The sequence below is a fragment of the Eurytemora carolleeae genome, unplaced genomic scaffold (assembly GCF_000591075.1).
Source record: "Eurytemora carolleeae unplaced genomic scaffold, Eaff_2.0 scaffold616, whole genome shotgun sequence".
NCBI classification, from domain to species: Eukaryota; Metazoa; Arthropoda; class Copepoda; order Calanoida; family Temoridae; genus Eurytemora; species Eurytemora carolleeae.
Window position 1 is genome coordinate 174,748 of NW_019396576.1, and position 24,621 is coordinate 199,368.

At 34.4% G+C, this 24,621-nt stretch overlaps 1 protein-coding gene across 2 annotated transcripts in view; it reads right to left on the reverse strand.

The window, feature by feature from the left end:
* Nucleotides 1–20,087, reverse strand: part of LOC111705785 (serine/threonine-protein phosphatase 4 regulatory subunit 1) — a gene marked incomplete at its 5' end in the record, with an annotated part of 23,082 nt that extends 2,995 nt beyond the window's left edge. Inside the window, 8 exon segments of one of the 2 annotated variants that reach the window (XM_023478451.1) lie at nt 1,094–1,211; nt 2,481–2,546; nt 2,904–3,724; nt 5,285–5,439; nt 8,383–8,553; nt 18,405–18,473; nt 19,548–19,625; nt 19,945–20,087. In XM_023478451.1, the coding sequence (XP_023334219.1) occupies nt 1,094–1,211; nt 2,481–2,546; nt 2,904–3,724; nt 5,285–5,439; nt 8,383–8,553; nt 18,405–18,473; nt 19,548–19,625; nt 19,945–20,087 (1,621 nt within the window). 2 annotated transcript variants of the gene reach the window in all.
* Between the last annotated feature and the right edge of the window lie 4,534 nt (nt 20,088–24,621).

The window sequence follows — 24,621 nt, forward strand, 5'->3', positions numbered from 1 at the left end:
GGGGGGGGGGATTAAGGTACAAGAGATGAAAAAAGAAAGATAAAAGAAGGAAGAAGGTTGGGTAAATGACGGGTGAACAGATGGTAGATACATCGCAGTATTAAAGATATTAATAATTAGGAAAGGATATGAAATTATGAATATTTTATTTTATTTTTTCGTACTTCGGTTTCTTGAACATCCCCCAAACCCCCTCCCCTCCCTCCCGAAAAAAATTCTTTAAAATTATGCATTACTTCCCTTGAACACGATTGTAAAAAGATATTTTTGAAAACTATAAAAGATTAATGATGGCATGGGTAAAAATTTTCAAGAGGGTGGTCCGAATACTTGAATTAAACCATCAACTACTGTTTTCAAAATCTAACCATGGAGCTGGAAACTTTAGAATGGTGAATATCAGGATTAATATGCTTAATCTTCTGTTTTTTCTAATCTCGAGACAAACATAATCTCGAGATTATGTCTCGTCATGATGCCTTGCATGAATGGAAAAGAGAAAAAGAGTGTATTAAGAGTTAAAATTAAAAGTTTCCACAGTGGATATTCGGATTAAGCAGTTGGGATTAAAGGTTATCCATTTTAAAGTTCCAGCTCAGGAAATTTAGTTGAAATTAATTTTGTGACATTTTTTCCTCCTCTCAGGTTGGATACAGAGCTTATGTACTTTAAATTCTATATTTGTTGGTTAAAACTAGTGCATGAGTAGTGGGGCATGAAATCTAGAACTTTTTGTACGAATATTTCAGCAATGACGGCGGCTGAAGAAGTATATAAGAAACGTTATAATCAGGATATTTTATCGTAAGTGCAATTACAGAAAGCGTACTGCATTTAATGTAGGAATGTAAAGGATCGGGAAGGCAGGAGGGAGGGGGGCTATCTAGCTGAGTGAAGGGATGTGAAGGATCTAATGGGTTCCTACCTGGATGAATGAAGGGATGTGAAGGATCTAATGGGTTCCTACCTGGATGAATGAAGGGATGGGAATGATCTAATGGGTTCCTACCTGGATGAATGAAGGGATGGGAAGGATCTAATGGGTTCCTACCTGGATGAATGAAGGGATGTGAAGGATCTAAAGGATTCCTACCTGGATGAATGAAGGGATGTGAAGGATCCCCATCTATTCTGAGGATCAAATGTTGAAATATTTTCCTTCTCTGCCGACGATGATTGGAACATTTCTAGCGTTGAGGTCTCTTGACTCCCTGTACATGATTAACAATTAAACACGGTACAGTTCATTGTTTGTATACAGGGTTAGTAAATATTACGCTCATGTGCGTTTTTAAGCCCTGTACAGTGTATATTCAAAATAAAAATAGAGCAAGAGTCGGATTCATTAATGAATAAATTGATGGGGAAATTTGATAAAATATTTAAAATTCAAGTACTTTTATTTTTTTCTAAAGTAACGGATGAAAATGAATAAGTTGCCGGCTTAGCTGTATAATAATGAATTAATATCCTTATCTTCAGATTTAGACAAACTATTTTTGCAAAAACAAAATAACAATATACTTTTACACCGTCGTTATAAATTAGGATTAGGAGGCAAACAAAGAGGAAAAAGGATGTATGGAGGTTAATTAAATAGAAAAATAAGATCATTAAGTGTGTAAGTGCATGCAGTGATATCAGTTTACAGTACTAACGATTAGAAAATTGAAAAACTGCCGCCATATTAAATCAAATTGCAAATGGTCATTTTAAAGCGGGGATTTATATTTAGCAAAAAGTTTATTTTTAACAGCTGTTGCGCTGGAAACAATAATTTAGAAACCACTTGAACAAAATATTTAAAATTAGAAAATGTTGGAGTAGTAATATTCAAACCATACACAGAAACCCTAACCAACTAAACCAATCTACCAAACCATATATTTTGTTAGTAGATAAATAGATAGTTAGAAAGAACGCCAGCATGGAGTTTTCGATCTTAATGTTGTACTATAGAGCAGAGAGAATTCTGGTGAACTGATTGCGTGCTTAATTTTCTAAATCCGATATCTTTGCAGCCTGATGGTGTAAACCTTTAATATTTCAAACTGTGACTATAAAATCTATAAAAATTGTTAGTATGAAATATCAAAGGTCTACGACATTAGAATGCAAAGACTTAAGGAATAGAAAATTCCTGTTTGAAGCAAGCGTCCTGGTTTTTTAATCATTGTGATAAAGTTCCCATTTACTTATATATATCTTTCATTTCCCCCTTTCCTTCAAGTCTTAGAACATGCTCCTATAGGTTAATAAACTGTATTGAAACCAATCTTCCAGTTAGTAATGGGCACAGTCTTCATTTATTAAATAAAAATTATTTTAAATTTAATTTGTTTTGAATACAAACTTAACATTTTTCAACTCGAATTTAAAATTTTTCCAATTGTTTTGCGTTTTCTATCGAAAAGTCTAGAAAAACAATGCATTCTGTATTTTACTGGAAAAAACTGTGCCCAGCGCTACCTCAACACTACCTGTAATAACATCGAATTTTTGAAACGTAATAACGGGAAGACTACTCCACATATTTTCGTCAGCTTCTAATTTCGGACAAAAAAAAATAAATGAAAAAATGAAAAAGAAGAGGAAGAATTGGGAAGGAAAAATAAATAAAATTAAGATTTTTTGTATTTTTTGTACAAACTAAGTATTGTTGGATTAAATGCTACCCCGACATTTAAAGTATTAAGTATTTAAGTATTATTGGATTAAATGCTACCCCGACATCTAGCTTCTAAAAAATGTAATCTATCACTTAATAATGTACTTTTGCACTTCAATGATAAAAAAACACTTGTGCAACCCATTTAAAAATGACGTTTTACACCTTAAAAGCAATAAATGTTTAATGTTGTTAAGTCTATTCAGAATCCCATTTTACTCCAATATTTTCCTACCTGAACTTTTTACAGGGTCCTCCTCCCCTTCCTTATCCTCTCCACTCTTCTCCTCCTTCTCCTCTTCCTTCTCTCCTTTCTCTGTATCTTCTTTAGACTCTTCTTCTTTATTCTCTTCTAAACTATCCTCATCATCTGTTACCTCTATCAGCTTAACCTCTTCTTCCAGCTCTTTAACAGCCTCGTCTTCTTTTTTGACCTCCTCCGCGATGTTTTTGACTTCTTCAGATTTTTTCGGTTCTTCTTCATTTGAACTACTGGGTTCAGACGAAGAATTTGAAGTTTCAGAAGATTCAGATTCCAGTTTATTTTCAACATCAACCATTTCGGTATCTTGAATGCCGCCTTCCGACGCATCAAGGTCTATGTCGACCAAATCAAGGGATGCGACAGGTTCCCTCCAGTACAGAAAAGTCGAATAGTTTGAATTGTCGCCTCTCCTGGATTCAAAATACATGTTCGCTCTTCTTTCTTCTAAACTTTTAGGAGATGAAGTTGCCACCAACTGAGCAGACCACTCATCCTCCCTCTCATCCATCTCTTCCACGTTGTTATTCACGGTGTTGGACACGACAATATCGTCTGTATTGTTGTTAACTGTGTTCTCCTCCTCTGAATTAAGATTAGCTGAGATGGTTTTGGAAGAGGATTCTCTCTGCTGAGATCTGGTTTTCTCCAGGATATTTAATCTCTCTGCAAGCTGTTCAGCATCTGTTATAATGATCTCTCCGTTCTCGTTGTGTAGAAGAGCTGTGATGGCAGGATCAGCAAAGGTGGATATAAAGGGACCTAGGGCTTGAAAAGCAGCCATTCTCACCCATCTAGAGAATAAAATACTTATGAACAAGGATAAGATAATATGAACTTTAACCCGGGAAATATAGTTTATACATGTCTTTACAATCTATGATACAAACTTAACTTAAGTCAGTACTTTATACTTTGATCAGCAGTGACATAAAAACGTTTACTGCAACATAACTAAAGTTAGAAATTAAAAGTATTTACCGCAACTTTACTAAATTTAACAAAGTATTTACCGCAACTTTACTAAAATTAGCAAAGTATTTACCGCAACTTTACTAAAATTAGCAAAGTATTTACCGCAACTTTACTAAAATTAGCAAAGTATTTACCGCAACTTTACTAAATTTAACAAAGTATTTACAGCAAATTTACTAAATTTAGCAAAGTATTTACCGCAACTTTACTAAAATTAGCAAAGTATTTACCGCAACGTAACTAAAATCAGAACTTTAAAGTATTCACTGCAACTAAAATCAGTACTTTAATAATTTAACCGCAATTTTAACTGAGGTAAGTATAACATCAAGTAAACTTAATTGAGTACTTCAAATTGAAATTTACTTATTAATGATTTTGCTTTAGCTAATATTTTCTAAGTCATGACTTCAACCCCACCTGTACTAACGTAAGTCCTATTGGGGCGAGGTATGCCTTGACTTGCTCTGGAGTAAACAGGTTGACCAGAAGTCCTAGTTGCTCAGCTAACTCAAGACGGAATCTCCAGTTCCGCTCATTGTCCATTTTTAAAAATGCTTCTAATTTTGGTAGATATTCCTGCCGCTCTTTTTCTTGCAATAATTTTAAAAAGTCCGCTAAATGCTTCAACATCCCGATCCTAACCTCATCTAAATCCTGAAATATAGAGAATATAATCTCAGGAGTTCGTGATCTTTAATAGTTAGAGGAAATCAAGTAAAGTCGGTTCAATTAATTAAATTAAATCCTCTGAGCTTTCATTAATAATATGAAAAATGTTCAAGTCCACCTAGTGAAACCCACATTAATCTCTCCTCCCACTGCCGCCAGTGTGGTTGAAGGAAACCATGGGGAGGAAATTATGTAAAGCTTATTGATAGAAATAAAAATACCTTTATAAACCCATTAAAAATGGGAACTAGATCTTGTGCTGCAACCTCCTCCCCTAAGATGACCCCCAGCTCGTGTATACTGGAGGCCAGGGTTCTCCGGACCTTCCACTGCATGTCGTTCGCCAGGGTCTCATAGGTCTCCTTCAGCAGCGGCCAGTTTGACCGGCCCAGGGTAAGTGCGACAGCAGGCAGGCTAAATGCGCAATGACGGGCAATGTCGTTGTCAACTGTCTGAGCTCGACTAGGATCTATCATGGACACATAGTGGTCGATTAAAAGCTGGGGAACGATTGACTGGTCTGTCTCCGGGGGTCCCTTGGGTAGCGCTGGGTCCGGAGGATGGACTTCAGTTGATCTGGAGTCCAAACTAGATCTGAATATAACATTTTTACAAATATATTCCTTCATCGACAGATTCCTCACACTTACACCAGGAGAGACAGAAATATAAGGGGATGTGAAAACTATGCGGGAGGGTTCGGTTACCTGCTCTGGTCTCTGAGTAAATTAATGAAGAGCGGAGACAGCTCTGTTTGACGCACAGTAGGAGAACAGACGCAGCTGACCGGCATAAATACATCCGCGCACGCTTTACGCACTCCCCATACTCCATCCTCACACAGATAGAAGAACTTCGGTAACTGAAATATCAAAAATATATTTTCTTCTTTAATATCAATTCTAATTTAGTTTTAGATTTATACATATTCCTATATCCCTGTTTCATTACACTCCTATATCCTATATTCCTGTACTTATGGTAAGAAAATTAGTTTTCAGCCCATAAAATCTAATTACATCCAGCTCCCCCCCCTTCTAATCCTTTCACCCCCCCCCTCCCCTCCCAGGATCGATACAGATAGTATGTGGGGCTATTAACACATATTTATGCAAATGTAACAGCTATAGCAATAGGCAATATCTTGGATAAAATATAACATCAACAAAATGGAGACGATTAAGATAATTCATGAAAATGAATGGATACGGATCACCCTGGTGTGTATGCATTGAATCATGAAACGTCCATGATCAATTCAATCCAGTTAAACATTGATTTTTTAAAACAATTAAGCAGAAGCCTCCTATATATTTAATGGTAAAACAATAAGAGAAATGAATTGTCCCTCTACAGCCGCAGGAAGCAATATCGTGTATTAGACTCATGAACCCCTTGTTCAAGGGATTCAGGGGAACGTGAACTCTTGAAGAATTTAGAATTCAGGAGAATCTTGAAGCGGATTCAGAATTTTAAACCGTCGTAGGATTCAAAGGGGCCTGAAACACCTTAAGTATTCGATTAGCCTTCGTAGGATTCAGAAATATCTTAAATCTTTGTAGGATTCAGGGAAATCTTAATCCCTGGTAGGATTCAGGGAAATCTCAATCCCTAGTAGAAATCAATGAAATCTTAATCCCTGGTAGGATTCAGGGAAATTCTAATCTCTGGTAAGATTAAGTGAAATCTTAATCTCTAGTAGGATTCAGTGAAATCTTAAATCATGGTAGGATTCAGGAAAACGGATGGATTGCAAGTGCTCAAGGGATAAAAGTATTGAAGCTATATGTTTGAAAAGATGAAGAACATGAGAGTATATGTAGACCGTTTAGTCCCTATATGGATATTGAAGACTGAAGACTGGAGAGTGCATGGACCCCCTGGTTAGATGGCAGGCCCGTCACAAGTTAGGAAGAATTTAAACCAGGAAAAATGTGGGAAATATTGTCTAGTGTTACGAGCTTCATTCGTGTCAAAAGATTTCAATACGCAGAAGAGTACACAACAAAAGTGAAGTGGAAGCAAGGGCGTATTAGAGGGGGGGGGGCAAGTAGGGCATTGTCCCCCTAGAACTCAAAGCTTTCACGATTTTCAAATCTTAAACTGAAGAGTGAAGAACATAAAAAATAGTTTACTGATTTAAAATTCAGTGATGGTGATGGACCAAACCTCTGTAGAGTAAAAAAGTAGATGTTAGTTCCACATTTATTGAAAATATATTTCGGTCTGGGTTGACCCTCGTCAGTTCTAATGATATAATAACCATCAAATCGATAAAAAAAATAAAAAAATGTAAAAATCACAAGAAGATAAACAAACAAAAAGATTATTCAAAATAAAAATTTGGGCTGTTCGTTCAGTGCACTAAGAAGATTGTATACGTGGACCAGAGCTACCATGACAGAGGTTCGAATGAAAAATCTAGAATGCACATTCATCCTAATCGGATGGGCGCTATCAGGGATAGCGAAGTAAAACAATTATTTTTAAATGCCAAGCCACAAAGGTTTGAGTTTGGAGGTATTAAAAGACCCTTTTTTTTAAATTTGGATTTTATCTACTTCTTTTTATTACAAACTAGCTGAAGTGCCCGGCGGTGCCCGTGGAATTTTAAAAATCGAATTAAAAAAATATATAATTTAGTTAGCTTATGTCAACCCCAAAGGTACCCATGAGTTTCATCACTAAAATTCAGCACAATTGATTCAGCCATTTGGCCAGCCATAGCAACCATATATATGAACGAAGATCTTTATTATATAAATTAAATTGTACTCCTACTTTTTTCACAACAGAAACTTTTGCATATCATAATTATTTTCTGGACCTCTCTCCTTTTTTTCATCTCATAGAATTTAAGTTTAAGTTGAGGTTTTCATTTTCAAAAATGTGTTTAACTATCTCTAGTTTAAATATTAATTATTACAAACATAACAGTATAATGAATTGTCGATTTTTTAGAGTCTTAAAGAATATGTGGTATTGGTTTTCATGGCCCAGGGTGCGCTATAAACTGATAAAACCAAATCTGAAGGACGGAGTCACGGAAACCTCTACTGAATAGTGAATATGCATATAAAATAAGAATCAGTGGAAGTGTAAGATTTGAAAACGTCGAAAGTAGGAAAATTGAAATGTTATTAAGTACTGTACTGTACTGTACTGAACTTTCTAACGTATTTCCCTGTATTTTCGTCCACTGCACTGTACTATGCTTTTATCTGGAAAACGGTTAATTAATATATCCTAATTTTATCCTAATTAGGGATTCCAGAAATTCTAAGTTATATAAAAATATGAAATACGCATATTTCAAATATTTGGTTAACGTCCAAAAAAAACTTTATGAGAAGACAAACACAGACAGATTCTGTTTATTTTGATAAAATCGAGACAAAAATTTCGGTGCGAAGGTTTAAATTCTGTATGATTGGATATCATTCGACGAGTCTTGCGTTTTTATTGAAACCTTGCTGTTTATTTAACATGTTTATCTTTGGGTTTAATGGATCAGTTACGTATATACAGGCCTTGTTGACTTTAGGCAGTTAGACAGTCTCCAGTTTATCTAATAAATTCATTCATTTATGCGTTAGGTTCATACTAAAGCTAACCGCAAAAATAACGTTCTTATTTTTAACACTATTACGGCTTCCTAACTTCCAGAGACGGAGGGGGGGGGGAAATGACAATTGTCAGCAAGAGTCAAACAAATCGATCAAACTTATAAAAGAGAATCAATAATTTACAAATTTGACGCATAAAATGTGAGAATACATAAAAATCATAAAATAGCCAGACTTACCAGTATCTTCTCTGTGGATTCCGGTCCAACAACGCCGCTAAAATCTCCAAAATTTGCCGCACACACTTTTCTAACGTGGAAGAGTGGGTCCACGCACAATGCCGCAAACCTTTCCAGGAACAAGCGCTCAGACATCTCACGACCGATCATGGGAGCCATCTTGGACAGCAGCTAGAAATAGAACACAATATAATACAATCCCTGGTTTAAGAATTAGTATTGAAATCCGTTGATTTATATATTTATCCCTTATTTAATGTGAGTAAAATGGTAAATAATGAATTCTACGTGAGTTTGGTTCAGTGGGAAAAAGGAAGGAAAACCTATATTTCAGTTTTACGAGGAAATAATTTCTAAACCCTTCATGAATTTTGTGACGAAATCTACCAACATTTTCTGAGAAAAAAATCTTATTCAAATGTTCAGTATGATGCTATTTTTTGATATGTTGTTAGTTTTATTGCCAATAAAGATAATCAGAAGATTTATTTTCAGTTATGATTTTAGTATTATTTAAGGATCGAAAATTTGACTTAAAAAATACCATTTAAGTGCAAAACAAATCGCTACTCTTCCGATAAAAATCATTGAGTATCTACAATACAGGGAAAAAAGTCCGATAATTTTGTGTTCTAATAAAAATCATCTTCAAAAAAATATATATCCTCCGATCAAAAATGCCAAATCCCCCCCCCCCCCTACCGTTGCGCATCTGTAACGAGGAAATGTTTCATTAAAAAAAGGATAAGATTTCCAAGGCAAAAAGTAGAAATAAAAAGTACGTCGGGTAAACATTTCTCTAAAAATTGTCTGGGTCGCATTTTTGAAGATTTTGTCAGCCAAGCGCAGATTTAAACAAATTTAGTTCTCAAAAGAGTTGGAATTCCTACTACTCTGTCCCCGTATCAAAGTTTAACGCATTTTCTAAATTCTTAAATACAATCTTGTTTTATAAAAGGTGTGAATGAAATCAATTTAGGAAATTCTGAACTCGATAAAAACGCCATTAGTGTGTATTTATTTTTGAGAAAGTGCTCTAATATTAAGATATTATTAACACATAATTGGCTCATTTTTATGTAAATTTTCTGAAAAAGTTCAAAAAGAAATTTTTGGATATTTGTTTAAAAGTTTAAATCACAGATCAATCTGTTTAAAAAAATCCTTTGTTTTATAACATAAAAATTCTATGTTTATAATGTCTATTTATACTTATTGCATATAGAACCTTGAAAGCAGAAGGTTTGGTAAAAGTCGTCTTGCCAGTAAATTGTCTTGTTGTATTTCTGCAGACAAAATTTAAATAATGACTAAATACAAAAAACAAGACTTTCAGAAATTTCTGTTTATAAGGGGAAGCGTTTAAATCCTTTTTAAGATTTTATTCATTAAATCCCTACTTCAGAAATTCTAGAATAGGGGATACTACACTGGAGTAGATTTCTAGAAGGGGAAATGGGGGAGGGGGTTGCGCGGCAGGAAAATCAAGATTATACGTGAGACGCGGGGCGGCGGTTCAGACTAGGCCAACAGCCGTGCCGGTACTTCGATGATAGCCAGCCCTCCGTGCCTGGCGGATCAGGCAGGCAGTAGATGTTGAAAATTAGATAGATAGCGAGCTACTTGCTAAGCACGGCCCCTGCCGGGCTGTACCGAGTAACGGACAGGCCTTTTAGAATCAATAAGTTGGAGACAGTCCGGAAAGTGTGGGCCGGATAATTAAAATATTTAATAATTCTGTATTTGTTTCATTAAAACGAATTGAATTAGTAAATTAGACTGTTTGTTGTTATTTTAAGTTAATTGTCTTAATGCTTTGTTATTAGCCTTGTTAGGCTCAGTTTTCAATTAAAAGTAAATATAATTCCCAATTTAAAACTAGATATTTGACACCCACCCTGGATGAAAGAAAAGCGGTATAATTAAAAATTAGTTTAGAAATGTTATTGCAACTTTTTACATTCTCTAAATTATAAAAAAATCATAAAAGTCCAATTGGATATTGGATTTACAATATTGCAAAAATTATGCATTAAAAAAAATGACGTATTTTTGATGAAATATTTTTAGACTGTTGGGTTATATCAATACTGACATGTATGTAACTCTGGCCGAACAAGTGAGGATTGATAGAGTATATTTATCTGCAATATATTTACTATTTCACACATTTAGCAAAATATTAGATTTTATTCAATTTAAAACAGGGAAGAAGTTTATAGTAAATTTCTGGATTAAATAATTTGGACCAAAGTCATGGGATGAAAAACAAAAAATTAATGCTAATCATAGATTTTTGAAATAATAGAAAATAGTTGAAAGATATGGGGGGGGGGGAATATATCTTCACATTTAAAAGCAAATATTTAATTTTGATCTAAATCTAAGATTTAAACTTAGCACTTTAATAATAATAAATAATTTTGATATAATGTAAATTCAACATTCGAGGTGTAAAACTCTAAAATTTAAGAAAACAATGAATCATAACATTGTATATAAAAAAAATGTTTTGTCTCATAGACTAAATTCTCTAAGCTTATCCCCGTTCCCCCTTCCCAAGGGCGACTCCCCCCCCCCCCATGGAACTAGGTGGGATCAATGACCTCAACACCAGTATTCACGCAACCTCGTGTATAGATATAAATCCAAGCTACAAATACAAAGATACTTAACGCACGCATCCATTAGTGAAACCATTCAAGTTAAGAGCGAAGATTCTCTGCCAAAATCTAATCCATAAAAATTGTCCATTAGATAAAAAAAAATCAAAACGAATTGAAAAAAACAACGATGAAAGGTTAAAATGTATCTAAAAAACTATGTTTGAATTATATTAACCTTTTTTACCCTTCTACGGTGGAATATGTCCACTTCTAGAAGCAAAGAAAAAATTACAGCTATTAGCAAAATTTTTATTGCACCCCCCGCCGCCACTCCTTCCACCCTTCTACCCTAAATGGGTAGCCGAAGATTGGCAGATTGTAAAAAGGAAAAATTTGTAAAACTGTATCCTTGAAAACTAGAAGCGTTAGAGAACCGTTGACCCCAATACTCAAGTATAAAAAACGATTTGAAATTAGAGTAGTAAGGAAACAGGGACATATTCCTACTTTGATTGGAAAAGGCTTACCTACCTACCTACATACCTACCTACCTACCTACCTACCTACCTACCTACCTACCTACCTACCTACCTACCTACCTACCTACCTACCTACCAATCCAACCTACCTACGGAGTATGTAGGATGACCAAAGGAAGGTTTACAGGAAGTATGAAGGTAGTATAAAGGGATTGTGAAGTATGAAGGGAACAATGAAAAATGAAGGAAGTGGAAATGGAGTGTGAAGTTTGAAGGAAATACGACAGGAGTCTGAAGGATGAAGGGAATAAGGGCATATGAAGGAAATGTAAAGAATAAAGGAGTGTGTAAAGGAAGTAGGAAGTGTGAAGGGCGTTTGAAACGTGTGAAGAAGAATGAAGGGTGGAAGGAGTGAGAAGAATGTATGCAGGGTGGAGGGAGTGAGAAAAGGAAGTGTGAAGGGAGAAGTGAGTGAGAAGGAAGTATGAAGGAAGGAGGACTGAGAAGGAAGTATGAAGGGAAGAGATTATGAGAAGGAAGAATGAAAAGAGTGAGAAGGAAGTATGAAGGGAGGAGGGAGTGAGAAGGAAGTATGAAGGGAGGAGGGCGTGAGAAGGAAGCATGAAGGGAGGAGTGAGTAGGAAGGAAGCATGAAGGGAGAAGGAAGTATGAAGGGAGAAGGAAGCATGAAGGGAGAAGGAAGCATGAAGGGAGAAGGAAGTATGAAGTAAGGAAGCATGAAGGGAGAAGGAAGTATGAAGGGAGGAGGGCGTGAGAAGGAAGCATGAAGGGAGGAGTGAGTAGGAAGGAAGCATGAAGGGAGAAGGAAGTATGAAGTAAGGAAGTATGAAGGGGTGAGAAAGGGAGAAGGAAGTTTAGAGGATTCAAGTTAATTCTTTATAATTCTCATGATTTACGGTTTCTAACTTCTCCAACAAAATCAAAACTATAGAAAAAAAAACTCATTTGAAAGTATAAAGTATAATATAATATAAAAATTAACATTTAATATAATCCCGTTTTCTTTACTTTTCATATTCCCTGTTCTTATTTAGCCTCCCCCCCCCCCTCCTTGAGAATTCTTTCCTATAGGTTGGGCAGCTATGCCAATTAAAACTGGAAAATATCTTCATATTCAACATTTCTACGTAATTGCTTTAAAAGCAGATTTTCTACCCTAAGTTAAATATTTAAAATCAACATGCACATTCAATGATATACATGTATATTGTATATATATATATGTATATGAGATCTATAGGTTTCATGCAATAACATTTACAATTTCTATGTATTAACTACTCAGATATCGGGTTAATATAATTTTGTACAATTCTAATGTGACATATTTTTTTTAAGGAAGTTTAATTAAACGTTTTTTTATTTCTAAAATGACAAATAAGCCCAAGTTGTTTCTAATTCAATATTAAATACAGATACAGGTTTCAAAGCAAACTTAGGCCTAACCAATACAGGCCTAGTGTCCTGTTGCTGTGACGCAGTTCAATTCAACAGAGGTCCAAGAGAACGGGGGGGGGGGGGGGTCAGGTTTACCCGTACTGATAGGATTTCATATCCCCCTCCACCTAGACAATAGCAATAAAAGCCCCAAACCAAGTATATCTGGGTTACTGTGTGATGCGTTCTCTATTTTCTCTATGTAATATATAGGTGTAAGCGATCCTGTTAAAGTGTGCTCAATGTTAATGGATTTAAATAGTTAGGTTAAGTATACGGAGGATAGCACCTGCCCCTTCCCCAGACTGACCCATTAATCTAGCGTTAGTGCAGATAGATTTGGTTTCAACTTAGAAATTTACCGATATTCACGTTTCCGTAGTGTCTATCCCTTATTAACATATTTGTTCATTTATCTACTTTTCTCAATTTATATAATTTTTCATTTTTTTTGGTAACTGTAGGATGATTTTGTTCTTAAATCATAAAAAAATACTTTTACCACCCCTAGCATTATATCAGATGTGTAGGAAGTGGGAGTTGGTAAAGATGAAGATAAATAGAGAGGATAGATAGATAGAGAACTGGAATTGGGGAAAGATAAGACTCATACAGAATTTTAACTATAGCAGACCAAACCTAGCCTTTTCATTTACGACAGTGGTTAAACTACACACATTTACACAGTGGTTAAACTACACACATTTACACAGTGGTTTAAACTACACGCATTTACACAGTGGTTAAACCACACCATTTATACCTGTACACATTTACACTGTGCTTAAACTACACACATTTACACAATGGTTAAACTACACAAACTTACACAGTGGTTAAACTACACACATTTACACAGTGGGTAAACTACACACATTTACACAGTGGTTAAACTACACACATTTACACAGTGGTTAAACTACACATATTTACACAATGGTTAAACTACATACATTTACACAGTGGTTAAACTACACACATTTACACAGTGGTTAAACTACACACATTTACAAAGTGGTTAAACTATATACATTTTCACAATGGTTAAACTACACACAGTTATACAGTGATAAAACTCAAACTATATACATTTCCACAGTGGTTAAACTATATACATTAACACAGTGGTTAAACTTCACACATTTACACAGGGGTTTAAACTACACACATTTACATAGTGGTTTAAGCACACACATTTCCACAGTGGTTAATCTAAACACATTAACACAGTGATCAAACTATACAAATTAACACAGTGGTAAAACTACACCAATTTACACAGTTGTTAATCTACACACATTTCCACAGTGGTTTAACTATAAAAATTTACACACATTTACCATTGTACACCCATTTACACAGTGGTTAAACTACACACATTTACACAGTGGTTAAACTACACATTTACACAGTGGTTAAACTAAACATATTAACACAGTGGTTAAAAAACGCACATTTACACAGTGGTTTAACTTCACAATTTGCGAGGAAGAAACATTTATAAAAATTAAATTTAAAAAAAAATAATTGTTTTTAAACTCGAAAAAACGAAGATATAAACATTTGTGTTAAGTTTTGCTGTATAAATTTCAACCATTGCTTCCAACCATTCAATAATATTGGAAGCCAGCAAACACAAGAAATTATAGATAATATGGGAGGGGGGGAATTCAAGATGACATTCCCCCACAAAGCAACCAAATATTTACCAAAACAAATATAATATCAATCTCTTCTGTAGAGAGAGGGGGGGGGGAGGGAGATAACAAAACTTAATTGAACTTTAAAAGAGTTTTCAAACAACTAATAACGAACAATTTTTCTTCTTTAGAAGAACATTCGACACCGAGTAGTAATGATGTTTAATGTTTAACTATAAAGAATAATGATTGAAAGGGGAGAACTAGAATTCAACATTTTATATCCCGTCCACCAATAGTGTGCTACATCAACAACTAGACCTAGTACACAACCGTTATCAGCATTTAACACAAGAAACACCAATCAAATTACAATCTTTCAGAATTTAAGCCTCCCCCTCTCGCAACCTGGGGTATTGTGCAAAATTTATAAAATAATGACAAATATTGATTTTAATCGTGCAAAGCTGTAATGTTGTCGGAAATCAAATTTTGCTGGGAAATGCTGTGAGTGAAGACGACCTGGGACCGGAACTCGTCAAACTGGCTGTGATATGATAAATGCAGCACATCACATCCATTTGACAAGCCACGGCCTCAAAATATTTGATTCTTCTGTTGTAACTAGGGTAGATTCTCCTTTTGTTGTAAATATATAAAAATATAATTTAAATATAAGTTAATGAAAATAAAAAACATAAAACAATATTTAATAAAAGCATATTTCTAACTTGCACTGGAATGAAGGCATTTTGAATATTTTTAATTAACGTTTTTCAGTTTATCTTTTTAAACATTTATCTTCCAGATGAAAATTCAATTTGACTTTTACAATGAAGCAAATCTGTTTTTAACAGCCCTGACGAGTCTATTAGAACGGGGATGTAAATAGAGAAATTACAGGCTTATCTTTATGCTCAATTTCATGCTTTAAATTCTGCCTTTATTAACTTAAAAGTTAAAAAGATTTTAGATTTTGTTCATCCTCGAAGACAAGAGAGACAAGTGATGGAGAGGCAAAACACTTGATTGACAACAGACAAAAGACACCAGCAAGACGGGGATTGACAACAGACAAAAGACACCAGCAAGACGGGGATTGACAACAGACAAAAGACAACAAGTTGGATAACTGGTGCCACATCATATATAGACAGACATGGACAGATTTTAGATAGATAAATCAAAGAAGAAAGTATTAAACAGTTTAAAAATGGAACCCCTACACAGACTTACACTAAACACGAGACAAAAAAGATAATGTTGAAATAGACATACAAACATACAGGGTTACCCACAAAGAATGAGACTGTAGGGACAACCTGAAACTCATCCAATATGACAATTCCAATGTTAAATTAGGTATTCTTCCTTAAATAAAGACTTTTTATGGGAAATTAATGATTGGGCAAATAAAGAAACAAATTTACAGTTACAGGGAATCATAAATAAAAGGAACAGAGACAGTATTAATTCCGTACAGTCGTCTCTGAAGTCTCCCCCCTTGTGGGTGATTATAATACCAAACAAAGGACAAAGGGAGGAAGACAATACAAGTACCTAAACAAGGGAAAGAAAGGAAGGCCAAACAAGTAGCAGAAAAAGAACAGAAAGACCAAACAAGGGGAAGAAAGAACTTACATTTACCAAACAAGACAAAGAAAGACAAAGCAAATTCCAGCCAAGAGGAAAAAGACCAAACAAGTACCAGCCAAGAGGAAAAAGACCAAACAAGTACCAGCCAAGAGGAAAAAGATCAAACAAGTACCAGCCAAAAGGAAAAAAATAAAAAAGTACCAGCCAAGATGAAAAAGACCAAACAAGACCAAACATTTACCAAACAAGGAACAGAAAGACTGAACAAGTGCCAGACAAAGGAAAAAAGACCAAACAATTACCAGTCAGGGGGAAAAAGAAACAGACAAGTACCAGCCCAGGGAAATAAAGACTAAAGTACCAGACAAGGAAAAGATGATGACCAAGACAAGAAATAAAAAAAGAAGAAAACTGATGAAAATGATATTTTTAACTAAATAATATGATCTCATGCAGATATTTGGAAGGGGGCACAATTTTTTTTCTGAAAAAACTTAATTTCCAAAAATGAGTTTATGTTGCAATAATGCTAGAATTTGCAGTGGGAAAATTCGTTTAAACGGAATGATGAACTGCAAGTTTTATTTCCTAAAAAGTGTATTCTCTATACAAATCTTTTCCGTGGATTTCTAAACCACTATACAAATATTTGCAAGGGGGACAAAAGGGGGGTTATTAATTCATACTGTAACTTCCGTTGAAAGTGGGGAAGGGTTAAGCCAGGTTTATTGTGCAAAATATATATATTTGAAAACATAAGAAATAAAAGGATATTTGTTTTAAAGCAACCTGTCCCCCCCCCCCCGTAGTTAAAATGAGAAGACTTACAGAAATATGTTTCATGATACAATATAAGAAGGAAAAGACCTAGGGTGGATTATAAGCTCCCAATAACCATCAAAGCTGGCTGTGATAGATAAATCTAAAGGATTACTAATCGCTATGACAAACCAGCGTTGATGTTACCGATTAGCTCAACATATGCCAGCGTTTTGCGAGTTTTGCGTCCTGTCACATTCGTACATTTTCTAGTTTGAAACGGAAATTATTTGTTACGTCAACAGCTCTAGTACAATAATACAATATATTTACAAAAACATAATTTCCTGAAACATTAAATTAAAAAATGTAATGTTTCAATTATAACCTTTACATTATAACATGATAAAATAATAATTAACACAACTGATCGTAGGTTTGTAGATTCTTCTTGTTTTGTTTGATTGATTGGTTGGTTGATTGATTGGTTGATTGATTGATTGGTTGATTGATTGATTGATTGTTGAAAGCAGGACGATAGGAAGGACAGACTAGTGAGTTGTGTAAGATAATCACATCTCACTACCCATGTCTTTCATGCCGGCCAACCCATTCTCCTTCCTTGGGATTTAGCTCCAGCAGGTATCTGGTTTAGTAGTTGCAATAAATAATACGCAAGAATCAGAAAAAATATTTTTAAAAATCATTTTGTCTAATTCTCTTAAACATGGAAACATAGAATTACATTATACATTTGTGATTACAACAGGTTTAAAATATACATAATTCTAGAGCGTTTTACATTTTATAAAAAAAAACAAGGCCGACGCTTAGACCGTTTCGCAAGGACCGCAAAAAAAATTCACCGCTTTTGCGAATATCAAGATCTTATTGCATACGGGGACACGATTGCAGATTTTGCGCGCAGCAAGACCCCCCCTTGTGTCTGCCGCTAGCCTAAGTCTGGACGGTCGGAGATGATAATAAAAGGATATCGGGGAAAAAATGGGGGGTTCGTAGGAAAAATAGGTTTCTTGGGACCGAAGCAGTCCGAGGAATATGCAATGGGTTTGGTTACTGGAATAGATAGATAGATAGATAGATAGATAGATGGATAAATGGATGGATGGATTTGTGAATAGATGAATAATAGTTTTCTTCTCTGTAAGTTGAAATATTTTATACTACAGCCCCCCCCCCCGCCTCTCTATGCTTTAGTAAGCAACTAGTAAGGCAACAAATAAGATTAGAATGAAGATGGCTTGTAGATTTAGAATGGCCTTAACCGCCCAAGGCTTCTTAATGCCTTACAAAATGACATGTTTGCTTGGTTTGCCAGAAATATATTATTGCGTCATAAGGTTAAAAAGCCCAACATATACACAAAGAATATAAACAGGGGTGAATAATTAACACCTTATAACAGGGATAAATATAAATTGCGGATTTCAAAAAATAAAAAATTATAAAATTAAGATGCTTACCGCCACTGCTTCAGTTCTGTAGTCGTCAAGAGAATCCGCTTCAGTAAATTTTATAATAACAGGACAAACCTAAATTTAAACTAATAAATACAAAATATCAATCTTAACAAGAAATTATTATTCTTAATTTGGCATATGCTGCACATTTCATATCTGAATAAATAAATAGAAAATAATAATATAAATAAACGAATAAATGAATAAACATTTTACAAAATAAATCCGGATTAAGGATATTTTCTATTTCGCCTTGGATGAAAAAGAAGATCTATATCTATCTTTATCTAATATAAACTGTTTCCGTCTGGTTCTGTTTCTTAAACTAGAAAAAGAGGAAGCCTATATTGACTGGTACTGAATGTTTAATTTCCCCTTCATATTCATACTAGGACACAAAATATTTTTTGATTGGAGGGGGGGGGGGGTGCAAAAGTACGAATTTTGAATAAAAAAGCACCCAAAATAGATAATGGCAGTCTGGGAAATTCCAACCCTTGATATTCATAATATCTTGAAGAGGAAACGTACTTTAAGAAAACTTAGTATGTTCCCTGCATAATAAAGTCTTCAACTTACAACTAATCCTCTAGGATTTATTAACTCCCAACATTAAGTAAAGATTATAGAACAGTTTCCCAAATTCCCAAATGGAAATCGTAATGCTTGAACAGTTTTCACAATTTCCCAAAAAAATAAGATGATTCCCACAAATCCAATATGACAAACTGCAAAAGCCGAGCAATTCCTAAACCCCTCCGAAGTAAATAATTCAAGATTCTAAAATTTAATTTCCTGAAAAAATAGTTTTAAACAGGTCTAAGCTCCAAACTTAATTGCGTGGATTTAGTGCAGAAACACACACCACAGCAAGAATACGTTCTAGTAAGGGAAAAACCTTTTCAGTCGAAATGCAGTGTAATTTAAACTTATTATTTTGCAGACTATGTCTCCGGAACATGTTAAACAAAGATAAACAAATTTAAAGGGACCCTTTCCGAATTTCAATAGGGGTTAAAGGAAGAATGAAATATAAAAGAATTAAAAAAATTGATTTCTCGAATTGCAGCCTAGTGGAGTAACCAATGGTCTTTAAATCCGCCCAAGATCCCTCTTACAAAAAAGAAAAAAATATTAAATTCAAACCTGCTCCTCAACATCTGACTTCTCCACCAACCCTTGCTCCAGGAGAACCAGGAGTGCTGCTTGACTTGTTTTCCGAACCTTAATATCATCACAAACTGAAGTCAAATATCAACCAAGCATTATTGAAGAAAAAGATTAATTTTGTTTACAAAAAATCGGAAAAGAATTAAATTAATAATTTAATAAATAAATAGGTAAAGAGCTAAAGAAGAATTAATTGTAAAATAAAATCTATTAATGTTTTGTAAAAAAAAAAAGGTAGAATTAGCTTTGAAGATTTAAGATCTTCATATCCTGGGCTACTAAGAAGTACAAGGGGTTAAATAATATCAAACTAAGAGCAGACCCAGTTCGCCCGGACATTATAGTTGATGCAGGATTTAAAACTGTCTAATACCTGGTTGTTTTTATCTGTAAGAAATGTGACTACAAGGGGGAGAAGATGAGTTGGAACTACGTGACTCAGATGCTCTGGGACCTCCTGGCAGTACATAGCTATGTGAGGAACCTGTTCCATCAGTTCAGCTCGTACAACCGGTTCTAAAACAACATCAAACTTCAATATTCACCAAATTTACGTAGTTGATTTTAAATCTTTTGGTATATCAAAATATTATATTTATACATGAAAGTACATTTTTTTAAATGTCGTCTTCCCTTTTTACAGTTTTGTAAGTCCCACTGTAAATAACAAATACAACTTATTCTTCATGGGGAGGGGGGGATTCTGGTTTAAAAGCCTGATAAAAATGGTAGTGTGGCGGCACCAAAATCTGTTTTATTTATTAAATTTTAAACTAGTTTCAAAGTGACAGAATTCCTCATGAATATTTTAGGAATTGCACTGCGTTTTTTTTTTAATGATTTGGTCCCGGGTCAGGAACCAAAAAAAGTTTTCGTGCTGTACAAAGCGTTTTCAACTTTTCCCTGCAACTTTTCTTTTTGTTTCTTTTCCAAAAGAAAGCCAAGGTTTAAGCTCAATAACTATTGTTTAAAGGTTGTTAAGTTCAACACTATTATATAAATATTTTTGAAATCCATACTTTTGCAAAATGTGCAAGTCTGAATGGAAGAAGCCCTATAGACAATAACTTGATACGTTTAATCCAACAAAATCTGAACGCTTTCATTTTAAAATTGAGAAATAATATATAGCTAGGATTTAAAATTGACGAAAACTGATATAGTTCATAATATTAATAAATACAACGTTATATATATTAACATATATTGATCTTGGGTTAAAAATAATCATATACCACGACACATTGTGTGTGATAACAACCATACTCCTAAGAATGTATGATATATTAAATATATATTAATGCAATTATATTGAATACTGTATCTGATCAGCATATATATATTTTCATTAGATATATTCATTAATATCCAATATAATAAATAGAAACTATTTACTGGGCCGGGGGACTCTAGGGATCTATTGGACTATATTAATTTCATCATATTATCTACATTATATAACACTGTATATAAAGGAGAATGCTAGGCTATCCAATCTTCATAAGGACTATCAGTGTTAACTCTAACACAGGACAATACCATTAGATAAACATACAAATCCTACCAAACATAAACATTATAATAAAATCTGAATAAGATCATAATAGGAAGGTTGTCTTTAAAAACTAAGGAGAAACTATACAGTGAGACACATAAAACTGTCAGCTAGGAAGACGACTTGATTTTAAATATTACAACAATTTTGCTAAGATAATTTTATTACTGGTTAGAAGTATTTTACTTTTTTAACAACATCTAATGCACATGTCATCTTCTATTCCACAGTTTTATTGGTCATACTGTATACACAGGGAATATGTTGATTATTGAACGGTTTGAGGTATAATTGTATTGTATATTGAATACATAAATATATTTTCCAGTTTTGAGCTTCATTGATAGAAGAAACCGGAAACTAGGGTCTTGGGGGTCATTATATACATCCGGTAGGCAGGTCACTGCATCTTACACCCCCCCCCCAAACTCCTTCCACCTGGAGCATCTATTTTCTCCCACCCAACCCACACTTTATTAACCCGCCTCAATATTATACCCCCCTCGTCAAATTGTTAATTTTTCAAAATAATACTTGTTTGGAAAACATACATACGGGGTTACCCAAAAACACTGGGATTTTCTAAATTTCTACATAGTTTTACTCGTTATTGAAGCATCGGACGACAAAAGCCGGGTAGCTTTTGGTCCCCCTGTATAAATAATAGTAAATAGAAGATAGGTCATAGAACATAGGAGGTATGCTCTACTCTGTCCAAGCTATAAAGCTATGTAACGTGTAGTTAATAAACAAGGTTGTAAATGTATATTATTGTTGATGTCTGTCTGTCTGTCTCTATCTAAATGTCAGTATCTATCTATCTATCTATCTATCTATCTATCTATCTATCTATCTATCTATCTATCTATCTATCTATCTATCTATCTATCTATCTATCTATCTATCTATCTATCTATCTATCTATCTATCTATCTATCTATCTATCTATCTATCTATCTATCTATCTATCTATCTATCTATCTATCTATCTATCTATCTATCTATCTATCTATCTATCTATCTATCTNGGGGGGGTGGGGAGGTTGAATGTACATAATAAAAAATTAATCCCTCTTCTTTAGATTTCATTCATAAATATTTCCTTAATTTTAAATTTTAGATGTCTTATCCCAATTTTCCATCATTGTCGACCAAATAGAAAATTTTACTTTATTAAATTAAAATAACCTAATAAGGAGAATACTTTTCAATTAACGATTTATGCATAACTTTATGCTACCTACTTAAAATAAATATAAAGTCTAGTTATGTCTATAAAATGAACGTATTTTCAAACAATAAACCTCCCCGGTACCGCCCTCGGTACAAAAAGATCGCCGGCTCAGATAACTCCAAGAATTTTATCTTTTTATTCGATAATTTATGAATTTACAAGGCGAATATTTGGGACCGTGTAGTAGTGTATAGGTAGCTTAGTAAATTTGCAATATTCGGATTTTCAAGATCGATATCTTTAGCTGGGGATATACAGGAGGGTCTTTAAACAACACATTTCACCTATTCTCAAAATAATCGTTTAAACGACGTTTTAATGGGGGGGGGGGGTTACAGCATAGGTGGAAAGGGAGTGAAACTTAATATTATGTTATCTCCCCAAAGGATAAAGTTGATTCAGACAGAGAAAATAGGACCCCCCCCCCCTTCTTGTTCAGTTCATTCATGAATTTCAATTGAATCTCAGGGTTACTTATTTTCGCAATTTTAAAGAGTGTGTTCCCGACTTTTCAAAAGGAGTTTAAAATTCACCGAAAAAATGAATTAGCGAATTTTTGCCGTACTTTTTTCTTTCTTAAAAGAGAGAAAAACTATTTGCACTTATTTTTTAACTTATTAATGAAATCTGTTTCAGTCAAAAACACCTTTTCAAAATTCGTTCACATTCCTTAGAATCCCTCCTCCCCTTCAAAGCTCAGTGAATATAAATAGTTTAAGAATGGAAAACATACGGCGCTTTAAGTTACTGAAAAGGGTTAAGAGATAAGTGTGGGGGGGGGAATATGGGTGACAATATTAGGAATAAAAATAAGAGATTAGTCTTGTATTACAACATATCTTGCTAGAACTATTTAACAAGAAAGGTTTACAAAATCTAGAGGGGTTGCCTTAAAGATACATCGTGAAAGTTTACATACATTTTTGGGCGATTGTTTTTTTTCTACATCTTTAATCCTGCGAATAAAATAACAATTTTAACAGATTAAATAAGTGTTCCGGTAAAAAAAGTTATTACCCGTATATTTTCATATTTCAAAGACTTAAAGAAACTGTAAAAATTAACTTTAATTTAAAACTCTTGAAACCATTTTAGACTTTATTTTAAATATTAATTTATTATTTTGTAATTATGGATTTCAAACTTTGAGAAGGGGTGGTGAGGGGACGCAAACCGGCACCCCCCCCCCCTTGGACCCTGAAAAGTGAATTTGCAGTCACAACATTATTTTCTTGTCTAACCAATCTTGACAAATGTTTGGGACCAAACTGCAATCTGCCTGCCCATGGTTAAAACCTTCGTCAGCCGTACTTTGTGTATTGTAAACCGTACTGCATTCATGAGGTGAGGGGGGGGGGGCACGTGGATAACCCCCTGACAATGAACCATAGGGGAGAGAAGCACAAGAAGTAAATCCTGTCATAAATGAATTCTTTTTAATTTTTAAAATATGAATTTCTGCAATTTCCCTTAGGTAGGGGGGATTCTGAACAGGGTATACAACAAGCACAATGTGAATATTATAATATTTTGAGAGCCAAAAATTTCTAGCTCAAACATTTTTTCACTTTTTCTTGAGTTCGTTTTAAGCTGTTTTTCTTCCGCTGTTGTTTGTTGAGATGATTTGGGATGAAATGAACGCTCATCAAAGCTGGCTGTGATACGGATTATCTACACACCAGCAACCACCTTGAGAGCTTCAGCTCATCAAATTCGTCAACTATCAAACAATGTCAATTTTTATAAATTTTGCACCCCCCCCCCCCCCCCGCCGGGGGGGGGGGGGGGGGGGGGGGGGGGGGGGGTTAACCCCCTCACTCACTCTGTATCTGCTTGTATACTCTTCTCTAGAAGTCCCAAGGGAATGGTTCGAAAAATAAGAGTAAGCCCAAGTACTCTGTACTCTACTGCAGAGAGAAAAATTGAATTAACTCTGGCAACAGAGCACTAGTTAACCAGTTAAATAATAAAATTTTACCAACCAAACAAAAACCAAACAAAATAACTTCCTAACTAATATAAAAAATATTAATCTACAAGAAAAAATACAATTTTACAATGAACTTGCAAATATTACGGCCTTTCAGGGGACTGTAGTAATTTCAATTTGCCCTCTGAAAAGGTGCACGCCCCATTCACAACGGTGCCATCAAAACTTTTATCTGGGTAATAATGTTGAAGATAACGTCGTTTTTATATTGGGAAAAGTGTTGGATTCTGAGAATTTCCTCCATTGTTTCTGCAGCATTAAGGCACCAAGA